This window comes from Coffea arabica, chromosome 4c (genome assembly GCF_036785885.1).
Source record: "Coffea arabica cultivar ET-39 chromosome 4c, Coffea Arabica ET-39 HiFi, whole genome shotgun sequence".
Classification (NCBI taxonomy): domain Eukaryota; kingdom Viridiplantae; phylum Streptophyta; class Magnoliopsida; order Gentianales; family Rubiaceae; genus Coffea; species Coffea arabica.
This window is the reverse complement of record NC_092316.1, coordinates 10,003,430-10,027,521: the sequence shown is the minus strand read 5'-3', so window position 1 is coordinate 10,027,521 and position 24,092 is coordinate 10,003,430. Positions and strand designations below refer to the sequence as shown.

At 35.6% G+C, this 24,092-nt stretch overlaps 4 protein-coding genes across 6 annotated transcripts; 3 read left to right on the top strand and 1 right to left on the bottom strand.

The window, feature by feature from the left end:
- Nucleotides 1-3,532: 3,532 nt before the first annotated feature.
- Nucleotides 3,533-9,775, top strand: LOC113739859 (E3 ubiquitin-protein ligase RGLG2-like). 3 transcript variants are annotated; one of them, XM_027267241.2, is made up of 12 exons: nucleotides 3,533-3,728; nucleotides 5,725-5,984; nucleotides 7,083-7,167; nucleotides 7,243-7,383; nucleotides 7,468-7,581; nucleotides 7,993-8,090; nucleotides 8,314-8,393; nucleotides 8,474-8,579; nucleotides 8,696-8,823; nucleotides 8,912-9,086; nucleotides 9,329-9,385; nucleotides 9,466-9,775. In XM_027267241.2, exons 2-12 carry the CDS (start codon nucleotides 5,751-5,753, stop codon nucleotides 9,544-9,546), a joined length of 1,299 nt encoding a protein of 432 aa, XP_027123042.1. In that variant the 5' UTR covers nucleotides 3,533-3,728; nucleotides 5,725-5,750; the 3' UTR covers nucleotides 9,547-9,775. The 3 variants fall into 3 exon arrangements, with proteins under 3 accessions (XP_027123042.1, XP_071902079.1, XP_027123043.1); XM_072045978.1 differs by having other exon boundaries at nucleotides 3,590-3,728; nucleotides 5,748-5,984; XM_027267242.2 differs by lacking the exon at nucleotides 3,533-3,728 and adding an exon at nucleotides 4,442-4,580.
- Nucleotides 9,776-12,267: 2,492 nt separating this feature from the next.
- Nucleotides 12,268-14,165, bottom strand: LOC113739858 (uncharacterized). The gene has a single exon (XM_027267240.2). It carries the CDS (start codon nucleotides 14,023-14,025, stop codon nucleotides 12,502-12,504), a length of 1,524 nt encoding a protein of 507 aa, XP_027123041.2. The 5' UTR covers nucleotides 14,026-14,165; the 3' UTR covers nucleotides 12,268-12,501.
- Nucleotides 14,166-15,378: 1,213 nt separating this feature from the next.
- LOC113738439 (aldehyde oxidase GLOX-like) lies at nucleotides 15,379-17,187 on the top strand. Its single transcript, XM_027265640.2, has one exon. It carries the CDS (start codon nucleotides 15,389-15,391, stop codon nucleotides 17,099-17,101), a length of 1,713 nt encoding a protein of 570 aa, XP_027121441.2. The 5' UTR covers nucleotides 15,379-15,388; the 3' UTR covers nucleotides 17,102-17,187.
- Nucleotides 17,188-18,062: 875 nt separating this feature from the next.
- Nucleotides 18,063-23,071, top strand: LOC113738492 (indole-3-glycerol phosphate synthase, chloroplastic). Its single transcript, XM_027265728.2, has 10 exons — nucleotides 18,063-18,297; nucleotides 18,841-19,086; nucleotides 19,182-19,358; nucleotides 20,688-20,762; nucleotides 20,912-20,956; nucleotides 21,049-21,213; nucleotides 21,603-21,681; nucleotides 22,371-22,453; nucleotides 22,602-22,670; nucleotides 22,958-23,071. Exons 1-10 carry the CDS (start codon nucleotides 18,139-18,141, stop codon nucleotides 23,039-23,041), a joined length of 1,182 nt encoding a protein of 393 aa, XP_027121529.2. The 5' UTR covers nucleotides 18,063-18,138; the 3' UTR covers nucleotides 23,042-23,071.
- Nucleotides 23,072-24,092: the final 1,021 nt, after the last annotated feature.

Sequence of the window (24,092 nt, the reverse complement as noted above, 5' to 3'; positions counted from 1 at the left end):
TTGTTGAAAATTTATGGTTTTAAATTTTACTCTTTGTAATATTTTAGTTACATCTTTTTTTATTATTTATTGTTGATCATGATTAACAATGGATTTATAATTGAAAAAGACCAATTTGGATCTTACATGAAGTGAAATATGTAGAATGCTATACCATTTTTGATGTCATATGTAATTTAATCTTTGATGATAAACAATACATTCTGGTGTTTTCTTTAATGTTTGGGTTAGTATTAGATTAATTAAACAATTTAATAGATGAGGGACAATGGTGGAATCATATCATCTTCTCTCTCCAAATATCATTTTTTTAATGGTTGATTGAACTTAAATGTTACAAAATAATAAATCTCAAAGAAGGTTAGTGTAATTTTTAAAACCTAGACTAGAGGGAGGCCAGCGAAATAGTCAGAAACCTTAGGGGAAGTTACTGAAATTATGCCTAAATCTTAATCAAGTAGCCACCAAAAAATATATATCTGGGAAAGACAAACAAATTCACGGGCCACCATCTGTTGATGCATCCACTGATTTATTGTCCTTGGGGCATCAGATTGTAAGAAGAAACGGAGTCATTGGTTTATTTGGAAGAAGAAGTAACAAGAAGTCATAATCGAATGATTGAGAACCTTCTTCTGGCGTCTCTAACAAAAAATATTTAGCGGATCTAAGGCTTTCTTACGGCGTTGGATAAAATAAAAAATGCCTCACACGGTGAAGGTTTATGTATGTGGTCAAGCTTCACAACAATCACATTAATTGACATTTACAAGTTTAAATTCTATGGGGAAGGTAGATTAGATTAGATTGAAAAGAAATACTAAGTAGTTTTAAAATCAGCAAATGCAATGATTTGGCACCTTTTGAACTTCCAACGATAACATGATGATTTCTGGCTCATGTTATTAGCGGTTGAAAGTGATTTTTGGTGCGATCCTGGGTAGAGATGTCATTACACCATGCAATTAATGTACACTGATGATGAGAATAAGAGATAAACAAGAGCTCGTTTGGGTTAGCTCCCTAGTCAATTGATTGGCTTGCTTAAGACTCTGAATTTGAGATAACTCAATTCAGTATTTAAATTTAATAGATTCACATATTAACATGTTCAGTTGCGTTTGATAACAAAAAGTAGAACATTTGAATTTATGTACAGTTGTGTTTAATAACAAAAAAATAAATCTTCTGAATTAATTAAATGATACTAAATTTTCTAAACAAAACTTGGTCCCAAAGATAAGTCATAAATTATTCACTTATCACTTAATGTGATATACACTGAGATGTATCAAATTTAGTATTTAACTATTCAATAACTTAATGAATTCAAACTTTAGATTTCAGTTTTATCAAAAGCACGCTAAATAATTTTGATTAGCGATTACTTTACAATGAACTAATTAAATAAAAGATGATATTCTGCAATCTAGCAGAAAAACCCAATGAACAATATACAAAATATCATCCACCTATGAAATGAATTCAATATCCTTTCAACATCCTTGGTGATTTATATATTTATATGTTTTTTTTTTTTTGCAGTCATATAAGGTTTAGGAGAAGGAGAGGCTCAACAAATTTTTTTCTGACTTTTTGATTAAAATTTTCTACTTATGGCATAATTCTGCTGAAGATATTGATCCAAGCGAAGCTTTAAGTTTAATTTATGAGGGCTTATTGAAATAGCCTAATAACTAGAACAAGGCTTCACGAGAATGATTAAAAATGCAAATGAGATCTTGGTCTACTAATAAAATGTTATCAAAATTGAATTGCAATTTTTCTACTGCCAAGTTTGTATTATTTGTACAATACAACTCCTAACTGGCAATAAAGTAAAACGTTTCTTGTTTGAATTGTAATTTTTATGAAAAAAAAAAATTCAGTGTTCTTTTAGACCGTTCCCTTTAACGTAATATTTTTTAATCATCTTTTTACCGTATATATATCATGTGCTACTAGTATTATTTTTCAACAAAAACTCTTATTAACTCCCAAAAAAATGCAATTCAAATGGGAAATTTCGCACTTGCTTGTAACTTTGGTCATAAAGTTGGATGGAGAACAAATAGGCATATTTTAAAGCCTGTAAAGTCGTATCCGCTATTATCCTTATGGGTCAAAAAATGATATAGTATCATAAAGTTCAATCATGGAAGTGACGAGTACAAAGTAAATTGGAAATGTCACTATTTCCATGAAGTGGATTGCCCAATGAAACTGATAGATAATGTTGAAATTTATAACAATCTTTCGGCGACAACAATCCGACCTTTGGATTTATCTTTTTTCGGGCAGAGTTGGAAATTTCTTGGAAACTGCCTTCACCAGTAAGTGCTGTAAAGTACATGCCCCTGGAAGTTCTGGAAATACTAAATTCTGCCCCCTGTAAACCCCTTGGTATGGGTGGAATGTCCATATTATTCAGCAATTTGTGACATAAGAAATAAAGCATGTCATTAAGATGCAATTTCCAAATAGACGTGCTTTTCATTTTAGTATTCTGGGAAAAAAAAATACACGCATAAAAATGTATAACTTTCTTTCTAATTCCTAATCCCTCCCTTTTTTTATAACTGGCGTTTAAGGTTTTGCACACCAATTAAGAAAAGTTTTTCATTGTTTAAATCTATACACTACTTTCCTTTTGTACCCTCATTAATTGTCCAATTCACCCATGTTTTCTCTCACTAGAGTATTAAATGGTGCTGTTTTACTAGGCCAAAAGCAATACAAACTAACTCCCACCAATTATGAAAAGAGAGATAAAAGGGTAAAATTGTGAAAAAATAATTAATGCTGCATGGGGATAATAAAACGACAGATAAAAGTACTTAAGAGCAAATTTCTTAAACGTCAGTTATAAAAAAAGGGAGGGAGTATAATATAACAATTATGCATCGAGAAAAAAAAAATCTTCTTATTCTGGTGGTTATACAGACATTTCAACTAAATCGTTACCTTTCCATTCTACTGTACATCGTCTATTCTTCACCTGTAAATATGTATAATTAAAAATGCTCCAGATGAAAAGATAAAAAAAATAAAGTATCGTTAAATAATATTATAACTGTTTTATGGTATTATTATATCCTTAATAGTTGTTATTGTATTATTGGTGCCATGTTAAAAAAGGATATCATTTTGTGGATGAAATCTTATAGTATTATGATTTTAACAATGATGAGAGTAAGGGTTAATTTAAATAATAAAATAAGTGTGTTGGAAAGACCATCTTAAGATTTCATTCAACTCAAAATTTTATTTGCAATGCCTATAATCCTTCCCTTAGAAAGAAGATTAAGTTAGAATGATGTAAAATTCCAATCAAAATCAATCAAGATTCAACAATTCTTTTGGAGGGCAACTTTGGATTTTGTGAAACTTAAGGAGTGCTATTGTTCAATTAAACTCCAATTCTACAAAGAATTCCAAGTGAAATAGGACTTTACTCCAAAGTGTGACACAAACGTTTAACGTAAGCTAAACTCTTTCTACAAAGAATCCCATGTTACGCACCTGCGCCCACAGGTCAACTACAATCCAAACTCCTTTTTCTCTCACCTTGTCCGTCCACCTACTTTCACCTCAACTCAACTCAAGTCTATCCCCCCTCCTCTCCAAGCCACCTGGCTCTGTAGCTATCAATTTCTCCCCCTCAACCGCCAACTCCCCTTCGGTGAAAGAATGCTGCAGATTGCCTAGTGAAAAAGGGAAAAAAAAGGGTAAGGAAATACAGTCTTCTATACCATGAGAAAAGAAGAGCTGAAAAAAATATTACTTGGGTTTTCTTTACTTTTTTTTTTAAAAAATGTTTTCTGAGTTGTGACGAGCAAAAGATGGCATTTTGATACAGCTGGGGTGTTTTTATGATTTCAAAATTTGCATTTTTAGTTAATCCTGTTGTATTGCTGGCTTGTCATTTTGAGGGATTGTGCTGTTTATAAGTTTTATTGAATTGGCAATGCTAATTTATGGATTGTATATTGTGTACAAGAAGTAGGAAAAGTGTAGAATAATGCCAGGAATTGGGTTGTAGTTCTTGTAGTAGTAAAAATGACATTTTTAGGTAGGATAGGGGAATTGTAAGCTAATTATTCCTCCCTAAATTTGTGCCAATCTTTTAGTTGCATCAGTTGTTGAACAAATTTATACATATATTTTGTATCTCCATTTTATTTTTCAGATGCAATGTTGCTTTTCCAATCTTGAAAATTTGACATGCATCACGTTTCTTTTATCGGTCAAATTCAGTTCTTGAGTTTGGCATGTGATCATGATAGGAAGGTTGTAGAAAAGCCTTGGTTCTAATCTTCATGCTGAAAGAGCAAAAAGAATATTAATAAAAAGAGCTTTCTTGAATAATGGATTTCTTGAAGCTGGGGGTATTTTTGACAGGTCACTTGGGTAGCTTGATATGGATAAGAGTGATCCTTATCTTATAGTAATATGTGTCTCGAGGAAGCATCCGAGTGGAGAGAGTGAAGAATCTCTAAGGGACTTGGCAAAATAGCGCCGTGACTTCAGGAGAAGGGGTGCCTCCTCACAAAGGGGGTTGCGGTTTTAAGCATAGGATGGTATGCAGTTGTGACCATTGGTTCTATTTGGTTATAAGTGTATTCTTTTGAATTTTAGTATTGTAGATGAGTTGGTGCTGTCATATACAACAGTGGCTTGAGACTGGGATAATTTTTTAAGGAGAGCGCCTTTCAAAAGTCTTATACTTTTTGTTGTGGTTCTTCTTGGCTAGTTAAGTGTCAGAATTACCAAAGACGCTGAGTTTACAGATATGAGGATTTTTTTAGTGGAGAGTTCTTTAGGCTGCGAGTAGACCAAATCTTGTATATCCTTTTGCAACTTTTGAATTTGGCATTCAATGATTATTGTCAGTGTTGCTCCAGTAAGGCCTGCATCTTAATGAGGTTAAATTCCTAATAACATAGCATATGTTAGGGATAAGTGACAGTCTTGAGGTGGTAGCTGGAAATCTGTTATGTATTGATGTTCTCAACTGGTTCAATAGTTCTTCAAGTGTGCTAATAATCAAAAGAAGCAAGTAGAAATCCTAAACACATGGTACACACTTAAAGATGCCTTATATGTAATTGACAGGGAATGACAAAATACAAGTTCACATATGCGATGAAAGGTGGTGGCACAAGCACTGAAAAAAGTGTTTATTACAAGGAAGCATGAGAAATTTGAAAATTCACAACTATAACATAATTATAGATGTATGATTGTTTATTACAAAAATTTAGGTCACCTACAATTGGGTCTGGCATCAGCACAAACTGAAACATTAATCCTTAAAAACAAATTGGCATCATTGTTATATATGGCACCCAAGGTTGTGGTTATAAAATAATTAATCTCTTTTAGAAATTAGACATAATTATTATGCTAAAAACATGAAAATGCAGTTAGGATATTATGCAGACTGACAAAAACTGCTGGAAATTATAGCACATAAACAACATATATGGGTGTAGATGTGGTGCACCTTAAATTTAGAATTTAATTGCTTGTGTTGAATCTGCATCCATGGTTCATCCATGCTTCCATTATTTACCTTTTGCCCCAACAAGTGTCTATGGAATTGAGCTAACCGTTTAATAACTCCTTTAGATTTTAGATGCTTACACGTTGAATAACACAAAGATGCCTACAACTTTTTACATGGTTTTTGTTTCTTATGCAAGCATATATTATTTTCTGCAGACTGATATTATTCATTCCTAAAGTTAATGGGTGGCAAGAGTTCGAAGAGCTCGACTTCTGGTCGATACTCATCTTACAGTTCCAGTTCAAATTCATGGGGTAATTATGGCAGTCCACACTCGCAGTACCCTCAACCAGGTTACAATTATGCACCTCAACCAAGTTACAATTATGCACCTGCACCTCCACCCCAGGAGTCGAGGAGACGGCTTGAGAGGAAATATTCAAGGATAGATGATGACTACACTAGTTTGGAACAGGTAATTAGACAGATGGGTCCTAGAAAATAAAATTGGAACATGCTGCTTTTCTGGTATGTTAGAGCCTTGGCACGCTATTCCAGCAGTGAGTTCTTTACAGATTATAACTTCCGTTGGGGTTGTTGTACTGGAATTGAAACAGCGTCTGTCTCGGATTTGGACCAGTGATGTTTGTTCAATATTTGCAATTGAAACATTGTTCTTCAGGTTTTCAGGAGCTGCATTTTCAGTATATTGGTGACTTGTGAGTTTGGATAGATCTCACATGTATGTGTACAGTAAATCCAAAATGCACTTTATAGGTGGTCAAAGAATAATTCTTCTAAGTAAAATCTTGATTTTTATATATCACTTTTGCTATCTTTTGTCTTCCCCTTACTTTTTTCAAACAGTAACTACACGTGTATTCTTTGGCACTTTATGTTCCTTGTAACTTCTTTGAGTAATGTAGCCCAATCCTTAACTTTACATCACCAGTACATAAATGTGGGCTGGTGTTCTGAGACATGGGCGCAAAGTAGTTTTATAAATTAATAGTTTATTGAAATGTTTTCAAGACTGATGTCATGGATTTTTGCTCTTCGATTATGAGCACCATTTACCAATTTTTCTTTTGTATATGAGATCATTATGAGTGCAAATATTTCCTATTTGCAATGCCAGTCTCGCAAGTTTCACGTAGTCATAGTGGGAAAGATTTCAGCAAATATTTGCAAAGATACTTCTGCTCTGCTGTTTGGACCTGCACTTTGCATTCCTCTGAGGGGGGCAAAAGACAGCATTCACCCATGTAAATGATTGAGCTGCAAATAACCTTCTAAGTTTATGGTTTGGTTTGTCATAAGTGTTAAGATGTGTAACTCTTGACTCTTGAATAATTGAGTTTATTCAAGTACTTATAATGACTGGTAGAGGGCATTCGACTTATAAGTTTAAGCATTTAGCTTGTTATTACTGTCTGGTTATTTCTTGTCAGTTTTAGCATTTAACTTGTTATTATCTCCTGGTTATTTCTAAGCAGAGCCATCACACATGGTTGCTAGGTGAGTTGCTTTTGACATTCTCATTCATAATTATATGCCCCACTTGCCTCTGTAGGTTACTGACGCTCTTGCACGTGCTGGCCTGGAATCATCAAATCTTATTGTTGGTATTGATTTCACCAAAAGCAACGAGTGGACAGGTTTGGTTTCATCTATTTTACAAAAATAAGTCCACATAAGACATGGTTGACCTGATTTAGATTTCCTTGTCCTAGGTGCTAGGTCATTCCACAGAAAAAGTTTACATCACCTTGGAGATGGGCAAAACCCATATGAACAGGCCATATCAATTATTGGAAGGACACTATCCAAATTTGATGAGGACAATCTAATTCCATGTTTTGGATTTGGAGATGGTACCTATTGATAATATGATTTACATGTATTTTTCTGATTTTGTTATTTTGAGTTATGGAGTATAATGGAGGTGCTTGTGGCAGCTTCAACGCATGACCAAGAAGTTTTCAGCTTCTATCCAGATGAGCGATTTTGTGACGGCTTTGAGGAAGTATTGAGCCGCTATAGAGAATTAGTTCCACAATTGCGACTTGCAGGTTGTCATTCAAGTTCACCTCTCTTGTTTTCTTCTATGGTTGTTTCCTATGAAATGATTGCGTATTTTGGAGGTAAGATTAAGACTTCAGCATTTTTAAAAATGACCAATGTTGGCCTATCCAAGATGAATGCACTAAACACCCTGTCAAGAATACAGTTCCTGACTGTTGCCATGTGAGCAAATTGCTTTAAATGCAGATTTCAATTTCCGTATTCAGGGTGACTATTTCAGAAAAAGACATCAATGGAGGAAATTTCCAAGTGTTTAATAATATACTTAAAGTGCATTAATATCTGAAGTAGACCTTCATATGGTTGTAGGTTTCATGTGTCATTAATCTCTCTTTTTTATACTTTCTTGGTTGGGCCTTACTATTTATAATGCTTTTTCATCCTTACATCTTTGATAGGACCAACATCCTTTGCTCCAGTCATTGAGATGGCCATGACTATCGTTGAGCAAAGTGGTGGACAGTACCATGTCTTACTGATCATAGCAGACGGGCAGGTTTAGTTCTCTTCTAGTTTTGTTCTCATTAAGTATTGTAAAGGTTGTTTTCCTTGAAAACCAATTACACTTTCAAGGTTCTTTATCATCTTACTAGAGAAAAGATAAAAAATAAAATAAAACAAAATTTGATTGAAGATTGTTGTATAACTTCTTGCGTACATTGCAAAATTTATACTGGCACCTAGATCCTACTGTATCTCAAAACCATTCTATTTTCTAGGTGACAAGAAGTATAGATACTGGGCGTGGTCAATTAAGCCCACAGGAAAGGAAAACTGTTGAGGCAATTGTGAAAGCAAGGTAATATTACAAATTAGTTTGCACTGAGATTGTATTTTTCTCATTATATTACTTTCTAATACATTGCTAGTTATTTACAGTGAGTACCCTCTATCAATTGTTTTGGTTGGGGTTGGAGATGGACCATGGGATATGATGAGGGAGTTTGATGATAATATCCCTGCTCGTGCCTTTGACAATTTTCAGGCAAGTCAATCTCTTGTTTTATTCTCGTAAAAGTTTTTGTGAGGGTTCTCCTTGTCATTCAGATGTAATTTTTGATGTCTTTTGTTCTCTGTAAAAAATCTTTGTTTGCATTCTAGTTTGTAAATTTTACAGAGATAATGTCAAAGAATGTGGACAGATCCAGGAAAGAGGCTGAGTTTGCTCTTTCAGCGTTGATGGAAATACCTTCTCAGTATAAAGCAACGCTGGAGCTCGAAATATTGGGGTAGTTATTGAAAGTTTCAAGTACTTTAGTGGCTGTAAGTGTTCTTTTATATAATTTTAGTGTGACATGTTTGCATTTGCTTGAACAGTGTTAGCAAGGGGAATGGCATGGATAGGGTTCCCCTCCCCCCTCCTCTCTACGGTCCAGCCTCTCTTGGCACGCCGAAAACTTCAAGAAACAGCAGTTTTCGTCCTAGCGCACCTTCTTGTGGACCTGAGCCACCTTTTGCAAGGAGTCAAGCAGCAAGTTCTTCTGATAGCCATGTAATCCCATCTCCGCGTCTTTAGTTTGTGGTACATTAATAAGGCATGCTTGTTGGTTGGTGCAGCTCCATTTGTATTGTTTATTTGACTCATCTAGCTCTTTTAGTAATATAGAACACATTATTCCTCCTCCTGTTGCAAAAATTATCAATGCAGTTACTGGATTGTTCCATGCATACTAGTGCTTTTATGGTCTGTTCTAACATAAACATGGATTCTAATCACTTTTATTATATTTGCAGCTGTGTCCCATATGCCTTACTGATCCAAAGAACATGGCCTTTGGTTGTGGACATCAGGTGCTACTTAATAGAATTTCTTTACTTTCAAGGAAAACAGATTGAAATGCAGATGTTTGACATAGTCCTTTTATTTACAGACATGCTGCGAGTGTGGGCAGGACCTTCAGTTGTGCCCAATTTGCCGGGATACCATAAGTACAAGGATCAAACTTTACTGAGCGGAAATTCATATGCAGTGTAAATTCTATGTTTTAAGAAGAGCTCTCATCTAGTTCTAGCAACTATTTGTCCTTCCTGATAATAGCTTTGCCATTTTATCTGATAAATACTGCATAATTGTCTTGTGACATGAAAGGATGATGTCTTGCACGAATTCTTGATCTGTATATAACAATTCTTTTTGTTATCCCCAGCCATTAGTGATAATAATATTCAGTTGAAAACTCAGTCGTATTTCTCTGATATCAGATGCAGAAAGTATCTGCTACAACTTTGTATTTGATGTTGGCTAAAGTTGGTCTCAATGTCTTGATAGCTTGCAACTGCAAGTTCTGGCTGGGTAGGTTTCTCGCCTTGGAATACTGGTTGTTCCCAATGAGGGCAGTAAAGATGCTGCAAGTGTGGGAGTTTTCTGGTTTTTTGATCTTTGAGAAGCTTATTTACAAATTTTTCAACAACACGACAGATGAAAATTGCAATAATCATGCCTCTTTATATATAATATAAGAGGTGAAAAGAAATGCACTGCTTAGGCCTCTAGCTTAACATAGCTGCTAAATCATAGAAGACGTCAAAAAGTATGAAATTCATCAATAGAATTTTTCTTCTTGATTGCGGTATCTATCCTGCGGTATCCCGTGGTGGAAAACAACGTTCGCCAAAATGTCTGAATCTTCTGTCGTTACTAATGAAATCAAGAAATCTGAACATTTATCTCAATTTCAGGGCGCTGCACCGCCAAGTTTGGCACAAGTACTTGAAACCACCTCAATGGCCGTTTTCATTTCCAGTTATTTCGTCTCGTTTGTCATTTTTGTGACTCAATGTTTTCGCAAGTTTGAAATTCATCCTCCAAGAATATTCATAAAGCACCCATACTTGCCTCAGCAATTTCGAAAGCTGCTGTATCAGAAGAATTGTACAGTCCCCCAGGAGAATCAGGGGTCTGTTTGGATTGGCAGTTTTTCCCAACTACGGTTTTTCAACCAGAATTTTACAAGAGATCTACCATTTTATTTCATAAAGCATTTCATGAATATGTCGACAGAGCTTGAATCTCACCAGAATCCTGCATCCTGAGTTCAAGAAAAGGCATATCTGGAAATAACGGGTCAAATTGAGGGGTAATAACATTCTACATTCTTCAGAGGGCAAGATACCAAGAAAGAAGGCATTGCCCTTCATATTGACTCTGACAGAGCATTTGTAGATGTAAGTGAAACCAGAAATTGTAACATCAGAAGTCCATTAGTTTCTGTAATACAAAGGTAAATTACTAGTTATAGGGCAGAGGAGAATAAGTTCTAAAAAAACCTGCAATTAACTTCACATGCTGCCATATCATTGAATATCTCCTCAATATTAAGATGAAACCTTTACGGACAGATCAAGTTTTTTTTGTTGATTCTACCGATACCCAAATCAAAACATAGACAAACCCATAAATTGATTCAAGACAGAGGTATACATGCTATGTAACTTTCTTAATGCCAATAAATCACAGTCATTATCTCTTAACAGATTCTTTTCTTTTGCTTATAACCTGCTGTAGTCTACAATGGCACTGGCACAGGTGACCAATTATGTTTGCACTAGGAGAAAAATTGACAATCAGCAGGCTTAAACAGAGTGATAGACCACTTGCTCTCACGAGCCCTATAGGAGCTCATTTACACCATAGGAGCTTCCACATTTTAGGTGCAAGTAACCATTGAGAAATATAAGGGGACAAGAAAATTTAGGAAACCAAGTCATTTTGCCATCGTTTTGTCCTAAACAATGAATAATGGCGGTTCTATGCAAATACAAGTAGACAGTTGAAACTAAGAAAAAAGACCCACTTCTATCATCATAGGGAACCAGGAAAACGAAAAAGCTGGAAGAAACATGGTATTACTTTCAAAATAAAAACGAAGACAATATCTATTCTATGAAGCTGAAGCTAATACATGTGCAATTGGTGTGTACGAAAACCATTACCAGTCAACCATACACGAAGCACTGCAGTAAAGGATTCTAATAAATGCCTTTCTTATATATATATATTTTTTGCACCTTTCCTTTTTCTGTTCTTGATTAGTAGTTTTCTAGTTTTAGGAAAAATAAACTTTCCATACTCAATCCATATTCACAAGAAATTGAATATGTAGCTCAAAGTTCTTTGTTTGATTGGCTAATGTAGAACTGCTGACACATATTTAGTTTAAGCATAATTTTCTTCTGTACTTTCTCCAATAAAGTGATGAAACAGCGCAAACAATAAAAGTAATCAAAATAAAAGGCCAGCCGAAACATGTAAGTTAAGATATCAATTTCACAAACTGTCACTCAATTACAGTGTTGTTCTTCAGAGTAAAAGCTTAGCAGCAACCAAAGCTTTTAGATGTAAATAAAATTTCATTGCTCAAAAGCATTGATGGGAAGTAGACTAATCTACTATTGGAATATAATAGCCAAAAGAGACATGAATGAGAGATCCATTCTATTTTTCTAATTTCCATGGGAACTAATCTTTCATAAGCTCTAGTTCGCCAAAGCAGGACATTTTGCATTTTAATCAGGGCTCACATGGAGGAGAAATTGTTCTATTTGAAAAAAAGTAGCAGAGTAAGTAAAAAGAAGAGACATAATTTATGGAAGAAATAATTCAAAAAGAAAAAAAAAAACTTACCTCAAAGCAATAACAACAAAATCGATGGAGACAAGTATTAGGCTATGAATGAAGCAAATGTATTCCATTTATTTTTTCCTTTCAACCCACAACTCCAAAATGGCTATTCAACTTTGAGAAAAATGTGCAAGTACTAGGGAACAATTGACAGATTCAAGACCCCATGGAATTGGAAACTTTTACTGCTTCTAAAACATATCACAGACAAAGGTACCAAATAAGGATCAATAAGCATTTTCTGTAGATATTACAAAATTGCTTGTAGTTTATATACTCTTTCTCGTTAGCACCTCCTGTATCTTTTTATCTTCGAAACTAGATGGGCATACTTCCCTTTTTCCACCATATCTTTTATAATTTCATGGGCTTGAGAAAGCTTTCCAGCATTTCTCAGGTAACTCACTAAGGTACTATACACCAAGAAATTAGGATTACAACCTCTCCGTTCCATTTCTTTCAGCATCAAGCAAGCCTCCTCAAACTTCCCAGCCATGCATAACCCTCGGATCATAGAATTGTAAGTAAAAACATTTGGAAGCTGTCCTTCACTGATCATTTCATCAAACATTTCCTGAGCCATATCAAACTCCCCTGCCCCAACATACCCTGTTATCATTACAGTGTAACAAACAACATCAGGCATGCATCCCTGCTTAATCATCTCATCAAAAAAGTACTTGCAAGCATCCAAATTCCCAGCTCGGCTGAGCCCATCTATTAATGTGGTGAAGTGAAGAATGGTTGGATCACAACTTACTTCCTTCATGTGGTTTAAAAGGTTCAGGGCCGCAAGAGGTTTGTCCCCTTTACCTAGCACATGAAGGAGGAGGTTGTAAGTATGAAAATCAGGTGAGAACCCATTTTGTCCCATTTCATCCAGTAATCTATGAAACTGTTCCAGCTTCCCCTGCCTATACTTAGAGCACAAGAGGATGTTATAAGTTAAAATATCCGGAGAATGACCTTCAACCAACATCTGCTGGTACACCCACTCAATCAACTTGTAATGATGCAGTACCACTAGAGAATGTAAAATTGCATTAAAACAGTGCTTAAATGGCCTATAGTTAAACGTCTTCGATTTTATAAACCTCTCTATGACTTTCTTCGCTAATCCAGCCTCACCACAAGTACAAATCAGCAGATTAAAAGTTCGAGCAGATGTCGGATACCCCTTGTGGATCATTTCATCAAGCAATCTCCACATTGCTTTAAATTCCTCAGCCTCCGCAAATATCTTCATTATCAGATGATACGAATTTGTGGTGTGACTATAGTTCTCTTGCTGACCAGACCACACAAAGAATTTGAACCCGAGCTTCGCGCTCCGTTTCTTGTTTGCAAAACTTATGCTCGTCAAAATGCCTAAAAGAACCTGTCTCACAAGAAGCCCAGAAAGCCTAAGTTTCAAATCATCTAAAGCAGCTTTGGTATCAAATCCAGGACCATCTTGCCGAAGAATTTCAAGAACCCTATTAGCATCATTTCTTACCGTGTCAATAAAACTACTTCTTGAAGAAACATTTTGCTTTTGTTGGAAAGTACTATTTTGACTTCTCCACGTTGTTTTTAACTCTATTTCCTCATCAAAATTGCAACTTTTCCAAGATTCGTTCAAGTAATCCTCGAAAGCGCGAAACCCATTATCCACACCATCACCACCACCACCACCATTAGATGCAAGACAGCTGCGGCTACTGCTGCTATATATGGTTCTTGATACGCCAAAAAAGCAAGGAACTATCTGATTAACAAAATCAATACTTCGTCGGGACGAAGACGACCGAACAACTACAGACCAAAACATTGCAAAAAGAAGAATCTTTCTACAATACCAATGCACACTAACTTCCTCCTGGCACGGTGGATTACTGCAAGTTCAAGCCTCATCCTAGATGCCACTAAAAAATGACACTGCCCATAATTTACGACTGAGTAAAGCTCCTTCTACCAGCTCCCTGCTGTACCCTTACCGAACAAGATACTTACCTGGGGTGGGAAAATGATGGCACTCTTGGAATCAGACCCCGCCCGGATGACGTTTGGTTCATGGGGTTGTTCAATCTCTTGTTTGGGTGGTATAAATGGTCTTGAATTTTGGTGTTGAACCGGGGGGAGTAGCCTAGTAGGAACTGGAATTTGGAAATCGATAAGAAAACAGTATGGAAGGGGTAGATGCAGAGAGGAGGAGAAAAACCGGGTCAACAAATTTCTGACCTTAATTCGCCCGCCTTGCATACTAACTTCGTGCCATTTTTTTATGCTAATTGCCCTCTCTTGTCATTTGGCAGTAGGTTTATATGTACCCAAAGTAAAGGGGTTAGGGTGTCTTGTCAAAAAAACAAAAGGTTAGGTGGTGGATTTTTAATCAAACAATTAACACTTGATGGTTTGTGTAAAATTGATTGACAAAGAGAGAATTGAATAAATATTAGAACGTGTTACGGGTTAAACGCATTTCAAATATTAAGATAAAAAAATTGAATTTGAGAAAAAATACGAAGAAATTGAACTTGTAAACTTAGGCGACAGAGCAAATTGATTCCAAACACGGGAAAATTGTTATTTATATTAAAAATACACAATTATTGATAGTTTTCACAATGGTATGTAATACAATAGTTTTCACAATCATATGTAATACAATACACAGATGGTTAAATACTCATTAAGCTCCTCTGCAATCCTTTTAAGTGACATTATATGATGGAGGTTCATCTAGCTTAGTTAGTCTAGCAACTTGGATCTTTCGACCAGAGTACGAGTTTGAACAAGCGTTGGAGAGCCTTATAAATACTTCGATGGTGCACGAGTGCATGTCCTTGCTATATAACAATTTTGTTAAAATCAATCTTGAAAATTGGACAATTCAACTTAAGAGTGAAAGGGCGCCCTTAGATTGGAAAATGGAGAATTCACAAGCTTTATGCCCTGATCTGGCGAGAAGATTTCGCTGAATGAGTGAAGCTTTCTGTGGCATCCTGAATACTTTCTGCACCTTCCATACATGATGCTTGAGCCGCCCCTTTTAGGCAAAGGAATCACACGAAAAGAAAGGCTAAGTTTCTTGGAAGGATCACATTTTCTTTACCAAACTTGCCATATATAAATGATAATTCTCCAGTGAGTGTAAGCCAAACAAAAAAGCATAGACCAGAGTTTAATTTCTCATGGTGCAAAGGAATTTCCTTAGCTTCTTAATCAAATGTATCGTCTTCCTGCTGTTTTTCCTCCTGCTATCCACTGAACTGTGCAATGCAGCTAGAGAGCTTTCTAGTAGAGGGAACAGAAAAGGGAAATGGCAACTTCTATTGAAGAATGCAGGTGTTGTAGCCATGCATATGGCCTTAACACACTACGACACTGTTGTCATACTTGATCAGATTGGCTCTCAGCAATCTGGTTACCGCCTAAAACGAAGGCTGAATGGGACAAAGTGTGACCACAGGAATAGGGATTCGGAGGACTGGTCCTGTTATGCTCATTCAGTGGAGTATGACATTATGAGAAACAAGATTAGGCCTCTACATATTAATTCTGATACTTGGTGCTCCTCTGGTTCCATACTGAGTGATGGAACCATTATTCAAACAGGTGGCTATGGTGGTGGTTCGCGAAGAATTCGTTACTTCAAGCCATGTGATCATAATGGCCGTTGTGATTGGAAGCAGAATAAGCATTCTCTTTCAGATATGAGATGGTATGCTTCCAATCTACTATTGCCTGACAAGGATAGAGTCATTGTTGTTGGTGGAAGAAGGATTTTTACCTACGAGTTTGTACCTAAATTGTCATCCAGGGAGAAGGCTTATGATCTCCCTTTCTTGCACAAGACATACGAAAGAAGGAGAGAAGGGAATAACCTCTATCCCTTCCTTCATCTTTCTTCTGATGGCAATTTGTTCATCTTTGCAAACCGAGATTCCATTCTTTTCAACTACAAAAGAAGGAAAGTTGTGAAGACATTTCCCAGGATTCCAAAGGATGGAGGAAGGAGCTATCCTAGCACTGGCTCATCTGTTATTCTTCCTTTAGACCATGAAAATGGCTTTCAAAAAGTTGAAGTCATGATATGCGGAGGTGCTGCGCCAGGGGCATATGGGGCCGCTGATGAAGGGAAATTCTTGAAGGGCCTAAGCTCCTGTGGCCGAATGGTGATCACAGGAAACAGGCACAAGTGGAAGATGGAGAACATGCCTGGACCACGAGTAATGAGTGATATGTTGATTCTCCCCACAGGCCATATACTGATCATAAACGGCGCAAAAAGAGGCTGTGCTGGCTGGGAAAATGCAGCCTCCCCTGCTCTAGAGCCATATCTCTACAAGCCCCAAAAAAGACAAGGAAGAAGGTTCACAGTCCTAAAAGCCGCCAAAATTCCCAGAATGTACCATTCATCAGCTATTCTTCTCCCTGATGGGAGAGTTCTTGTAGCAGGAAGTAATCCCAACAGGAGGTATGAATTCAAGAATGTGAAATATCCCACTGAGCTAAGGCTACAAGCTTTTGTCCCTGATCATATGGACCAAAAATTCGATCACAGAAGGGCACATAACCTGTCAATCTCCACCAGTAAGGGGGAGGAAAATATTGGCTATGGAAGAGAGTTTGGAGTTCATTTTTGGCTAAGAGGGAAAATCAGCAGCAAAGATGTGATATTCAGTGTCTATGCAGTTCCCTTTACAACTCATTCCCTTTCCATGAACCAAAGGATGCTAAGACTTAAATGCAAGAAAATGGTCAAGGATGAAAATGGACTGGTGAATGCAATTGTTGAAGCTCCTCCATCTGCCAATGTTGCACCTGCTGGCTATTATCTGCTCACAGTTGTGAATGGAGGGATACCCAGCAAATCTCAGTGGATCAGGTTCACACACAAATGACACAATTGAACTTGGAGTCAAGAGTTGTCTGTCTTTTTCCTTGGTTTTATGTACTTTTCCTTGTTTCTGGTTGATGATAAGAACTAAATAAGACATGGTAATATACTAATATTAAGTATTCTGATGTAGAAGCATATGATTTATTTCTTTCCGTTACGTACTAGAATTGAATAAAGAACAAAGCCTAACAGTCATGCTTTCCACTTTTTACACGTGTTTTTTTGAAAGATACTTCACAAATGTTAGAAAGCAATTAGTCAAAAAAAAAAAAAATGTTGTGCATAGCCAGCACCACTAAAAGCATTGAAGCATGATTAGATTAGATTAAAATTTTCTTAGCAGCATGGAAAACGTTTTTGTCATGGAACTAACAGGACGGTAGACCAAGATTAGATTGTGTGTCGGAAAAATAGGAATGATTTGGAAAAAAATAATATGCTTGCGTTATCAAACACATCTTTTGATCTTTTCAATCACCTTTTGATCTCATATACATCATATTACAAAAAGTATTGCAGTAATTATCTCAAATAAATATTTCAAATAATCTCTTATCCAAAAACGCCATTGTCAAGTCAATTACAGGATGTTAGATGACGTTTTATCGAAACACGTTTTTGACAGGATATTAGATGAAGTTTTATTAAAAACTAAATAGAATGTTAAAAGTGTCTAAATGCTGATTACAACTAGATTATTTGAATTTGGTCATTAATTAAAAAAACTCCTCCAAAATTGTAAAATAAGACCATTGTTAATTACCAAAAAAAAAAAGACGGGAAAAAAAAAGACGGTTTTCAGCCGTATTTTTTTTAATGTAAATAAAAGGTCTAGAGGTCTCAAATTTTTTAGTTATATATATTTTCCACCTGTACAAAAACAAAAAGAAAAAAAAAGTAAATTCCAAACAATGACCCCACATAGCCGATATAAAAACAAGACCTTTAAAGGGGCTTTTAATTCCAAATTGATTTTCAATCGGCTCTTCTCACTTGAACCAGAGCCGAAAAGGATTTGTAGTTCCTTTCATTCAAGAAATGGAAGCTTCAATATCCCTGAGAGCAGCAGCAAATACACCAACAAGGGTGGTGGCCCTGCAATCAATCCATCTCAAACCCAGATTAAGATTTTTCAAGCCAACCCCAGTTGGAAGTTCAATGGCACACAACACCCCTCTAAGCATTCAAGCTCAAAAGGTAATTCTGGCATCTTATCAATCACCTGTATTGCAATGAGTAAAATGCATGGTGTTCCATATTCTGTTTTTATCTTCTTTCTTTGGTGTTTTTCAAACAAAAAATTGGATTAATTGCAACTGGGTTTTGATTTCTGTGCTTGGTTATGTCTTGAGCATGTCCAGTAGTTATAAAGTTGTGATTTTTATTGGTTTTAATGAGAAGAATTGTTAATTTGGCATAAAAAAAGTTAGGAGCTTTAGAATCCAAGGGGGGGGGGGGGGGGGTTTATCAGAGGAAGTGGTAATAATAAGTTAATTGTGAGGGATTAGGCGAAGATGACCGAATTTTTTTTTTTTTGAGTAAATCTTATATACATTGACAGTGGATACACTATCACCGTTCGATTCATGACATGTGTGTAAAAATTGAATTTTAAATTCAAATTTTACATAGTTGTAATTCATCCAACACTGACTGTTTATACATTACCAGTGTAGGAAAGATTAATCCTTTTTTTTATGGAGTTTCATTGAAAAGAAATTCATTTTGGTTGGGTTGTAGTCTGAATTGAAAGAAGCTTCAGCTGAAATTACTGAGAGAGATGCTCTTAAGATTAAGGAATGGGAAGTTGGGATGTTTCGAGATGAGGTTGCTGCAAGCCAAGGTATAAGAATCAGGAGGCGTCCGCCAACGGGGCCTCCTTTGCATTATGTAGGTCCTTTTGAGTTTAGAATTCAGAATGAGGGGAATACCCCACGTAATATACTTGAAGAGATTGTGTGGCACAAGGACCTGGAAGTATCTCAGGTAATTGTTGTTTTCTGAATTATCTTTTGTTATGTGCATATCTTATTGATGAACTCCATCTGAAAACTGAGTTACGTATTGGCATTTGTCTGTAGATGAAAGAGAGAGAGCCTCTTCCCGTGTTGAAGAAAGCTCTTGAGAATGCTCCACCAGTTAGAGACTTTATTGGAGCACTTAAGACAGCAAATTTGCAAACTGGATTGCCTGGTCTAATTGCTGAAGTCAAAAAGGCTTCTCCCAGTAGAGGAGTTTTAAGGGAAGATTTTGACCCTGTAAGTTCTCATTCACCACTTTTACTCTGCTGTTGATAAGTTATGATGAGCAAATTTAGGTTGTGATGGACATATTGAAAATGTTAATTGGTTGATTGTGGAAAAGATGGAGGGTTAACCATGTTGAATGGAATCGCAAAATTGCTGCATTTTTCTAAAATTTTGAAGAGTTTTGTCTGTAAAGTTCTAATGCACCATGCTGCTCCCAGATTGATGCTGAAACTATATCCCTACGCTCAGGTGGTTGTTCTTTTGTGGGGGAGGGGGGGGGGTGGTTGGGTTCGTGGCTGTGTTTTTTTGTCACGATAGTAATTTTATAAGAACATGATGCAATGAAGCCACTGGCTAGTTACTGGAAGGGGCAATTAACCTCGTCTTAAGTGAGTCTATGAAGGAAAGGGTACACTCATTCTGAGACCACGGAGGAGCACTGCTCTTTCTGAGACTACGGAGGAGCACTGACTTGCTTATTTCTTAACTTCATTAGAATCTGGTAGTCTACTTATCTTCATTACAAACTTCTATTTTGGAATTGATATGCAGAATGCTATTATTCAAATCATAATTGCTTTTGGGCGTCTTCATTGTGAACCGGGACCATAGACATTTCCTGAATATGCGCTTAAGGCATCGGAAGAAGAATTGAAGTGTCAGGGAAATTTTTGCGAATGTGATGAAATATTTGGAAAATTTTGATTATTTTTATAATTCTTGAAAAATGTTATTGATATTTAATTGAGGCCAACATTGCCATTTTTTTTGGGATAAATGTAAGATAAAGTTCTGGGAAAGAAAAAGCATTTTTCTTTTTGAACAGTGGTTATACTCATTCGCATTAACATGATTACTATCTATCTAATTCTTTTTCGTCCATCCTGTTACTATATCTAGATATATGACTGTTAGGATTAAATGGACATTTGTCTGCATGGATACTTTAATGAATGTTTAATGACTGAAAATAAGAATTCAAACTCAATAACTTAGGTACAGAAACACACTTAGATGACATTTTACTAAAAAATGAACTGATTTATTGTGAATACAGAGTAAATAAAATCATTTTGTAAGATTTTAAAAGGCTTGTATGGCAGATTACAGTTATCAATAAGTTGGAAGCTTCATACAGGGAGACTTAGTTATATTATATAAAAGCTGCTTGTTCTGGTTTGATTTGAGAATCTTTTGGTCCTATAGCTGTTTGCTGGTTTATTCCTCTATCAGTAGTTAACTGAATAGGTTACCGTGGGTTATAATATCTGAATGCAATTCTTAAGATGTTGACAGTGTTATCTGTTTGTTTTAATTCTTGGTTGTCTATTATAACAGGTTGAAATTGCTAAGGCCTATGAAAAAGGTGGAGCAGCATGCCTCAGTGTATTAACAGACCAGAAATACTTTCAAGTAAGGATTTAAACTCTTCAGTCATTTGGTGACTTTTTTCTTCAGGGTCATATAACCCTGTTTCTGCAAGTCAATGTATTTGTTTATAGGTTAATTCTTACTGCTAATTATCATCACTACTTTTTTGTTTCTGTGCTCCATAAAATAAGGGAGGCTTTGAGAATTTGGAGAAAATAAGGAATTCAGGAGTGAAGGTATTTTTTTTCTTCTTGATGCATATTTCTGCTGAATATTAGCTCAAAGTATTATATTTGAAAGTGGTTGCTGAAACAATTTACATGTGCAGTGCCCTCTCTTATGCAAAGAGTTTGTTATAGATGCTTGGCAAATATACTATGCTCGCACAAAAGGCGCAGATGCAATCCTGTTAATTGCTGCTGTTTTACCAGATCTTGATATCAAATACATGACTAAGATCTGCAAATTGCTTGGTTTAACACCACTTGTGGAGGTATGGTTATTGTTTTCTTCTTTCTTTTCTTTTGCTGTCTTAACCATTAATAGAACTCAATTCCCTCCTCACTTTTAGTATTAGATTTATGACCTTTAAGTCAGGGTAATTTTCATTTTCTTATTTGTGATTTGTACAAAAATCAGAATATCAACAAAAATCTGTAATGATATCTCAAGTTTGTTTTTCGTCTTCTTCATGAATTTTTTTTTTTGAAAACATATGTAGGTTAGTGGTCCTTCTGTTCGCATGAAGGCTGTCTAATAATTATCTTGGTACTTTAATTGAAGCAATGTTGGTTTTTTTGGTTTTATTTTGTTTTTCTTGTCAAGTAAAAAGTTTGAAGTATCAATGATTTTGACCTTTGTTTGTCATATCTCATTTTTTAGGTACATGATGAGAGGGAGATGGATCGTGTTCTTGGGATTGATGGGATTGAACTTATTGGAATAAACAACCGTAACCTCGGTATGTTTCTAAAGAAAATTCTATATCGATCATTTAAATCTTCTCCTTCTTGATTGTGCATTTAAAGTTTGATACCTTGATATTTTGATTCTGAAGCTGCTATCGAGTTTACATTCGATTGTAGCTGTATTTGGACAAAAATTAGTTCTTGTATTCTTACTAACATCAATGAGAAGGTCTAAATATTTTCAAGTATCTAATCATTTGCTGAAGTGTATATCATTTGCACTGTGATGCTATAAATAATAATACCAACAAATTAATTCTGTTATGACAATCCCCTACTTCCCTTTTTTTTTTTAAACTTTCTTGGAATTAACTTCTTTGACATACTTCTTGGTGCACCAATTGCTAGAAGCCAAAATCCGGTGCTGGATACACTTCCTAGTTATATCTCGTCTTGCTTAGTGCTGATGTTCAATATGGTTGTGTGATATAACCTTTTTCTCTTAGAATGGTAGTTCGTAAACAGTCAGTGAGGAAAAAATGAGTTAGGTAACAATGGGTAAAGGTGCTCATCTTGAGGATGGGTGAGTGGAAACAAGCTATAAATCCGAAAAGAACAAGGATGAAGATGATAAAAATGCACAACCTAGAAAAAATGTTAAAAGAGCAATGAGTAGCTTACAGAATCAGTACAAGTCATTTGTTGGACTCTTGCAAGTTAATTTAGCTTTGTCTATCTGCAGAAACATTTAAGGTTGACATCAGCAATACTAAAAATCTTCTTCAAGGAGAACGTGGGAGAATAATCCGAGAAAGAGGCATAATTGTGAGTATCCTATTTCTGCGCTTTTCTCATGCCCTTTAATATTTCTCCTCCTTTGTTAAATTGTTGACAGAGGCACATGTCTGCCTCGTTACATATTATTTTGTCTAATCACCAATGTATTCATTTTCCTGTCTTTCAAAATCATTAGGTCGTTGGTGAGTCTGGACTTTTTACTCCTGCTGATATTGCATACGTGCAAGAAGCTGGCGTCAAAGCGGTATGTTATGAATGTTTTGTAGGAAAGTTGTCTACTTTTTCTACTTCCACAATCATTTCCCATTCCCTTGAATGTATGAGAAGGGGTAGGAAAAGCTGCAAGTAGGCATCGATTCTAGTTGCAAATTTTCCCTGATTTTGGTTTCTTATGACTGACTGTGTTGCATAGACATTCATCTATTGCATGAAATGTAATTGACACAAAAAGAAGGTTAGAAAATCTTGTTTTTGTTGATTGATTAATCAATCTGGATGAATATTCAAAGTGTTCTTTTGGTGCCATCACAGGTTTTGGTTGGAGAGTCAATTGTTAAGCAGGATGATCCAAGTAAGGGGATTGTCGGACTCTTTGGTAAAGATATATCATGTTGAAGACCCCTTCTTTTTATATCGTGGAGAAAAGTATGAAAAGAGAATTCTGTACGTTGAAACTTGTGCAGATTTTGTTTTCTTTGGAATGTTGTATGCCTAGTTCCTCTTTTTTTTTTTTTTTTTTTTTTTTTTTTTTTTTTTTTTTGGCATTGTAACAGCCCCAAATTCCTCTGTTGTTGAATACTTGAATGTATTAGAATTGGTTTTTTTTTTTTGGAAAAAAAAAAATCTTTGAGCTCTTATCCATGATACCACATGATTTACAAAATTAGGAACCTAAAGAAAAAAAAAAAAAAAAACCCAAACGCCCAACAAAATTTAGAAGGTTTCAAGGCACCAAATAAAATCGGAATTCGATAAATAAAAAAAAAAAAATCATTTGCTGCACAAATTCTGGAGAGAGGGAAATTAAGAGAGAATTTGATATTCTATTTGCTTTACTGTCACACTTTATTTTTCCACCAAGCACTTAACACTAAATATGACTACCTTTTTTACTGCCATCACTCAATTTCACTCGAGTTTTGGTCTAATTGACCCAAAAAAAAAAAATATATATATATATATATATATCCTTAAAATAAAAAAATAAAAAAAAATATATATATACTCAAGCTCGCGTAACGAGCTTAATATTCTAAACTCGAATTCGAGATCGATTTCGACTCGAGTCAGCTGGAGCTTGACTCGAGCCGCTTGCAGCCAACTCGATTCGTTTGCAGTCCTAATTCGTGTAACTTCAAACACATGATGGTGTTATGTTAACCACCTCAATCACCTTACATCTCCTTCCCTAAACCTTCCCAATCACTCTAATGCAATAGGAAAAATGTTGATTTAGTATTTTAACACTTTGCTGAGTATCTGGAAATTTTGAAACATTTTACCACCAATCTTTGCTTTCCTCTTTTACACCAACATTTGAAAAAAGCTTGATTTATAGCTAGAACTAGACCAAATTGAGCTTCAATCTATATGTCAAATTAATCTAGTCATTCACTTGTCGTTTCTTTTTTTTTTTTTTTTAAAAAAAATTTTTGGGTGTAAGTTG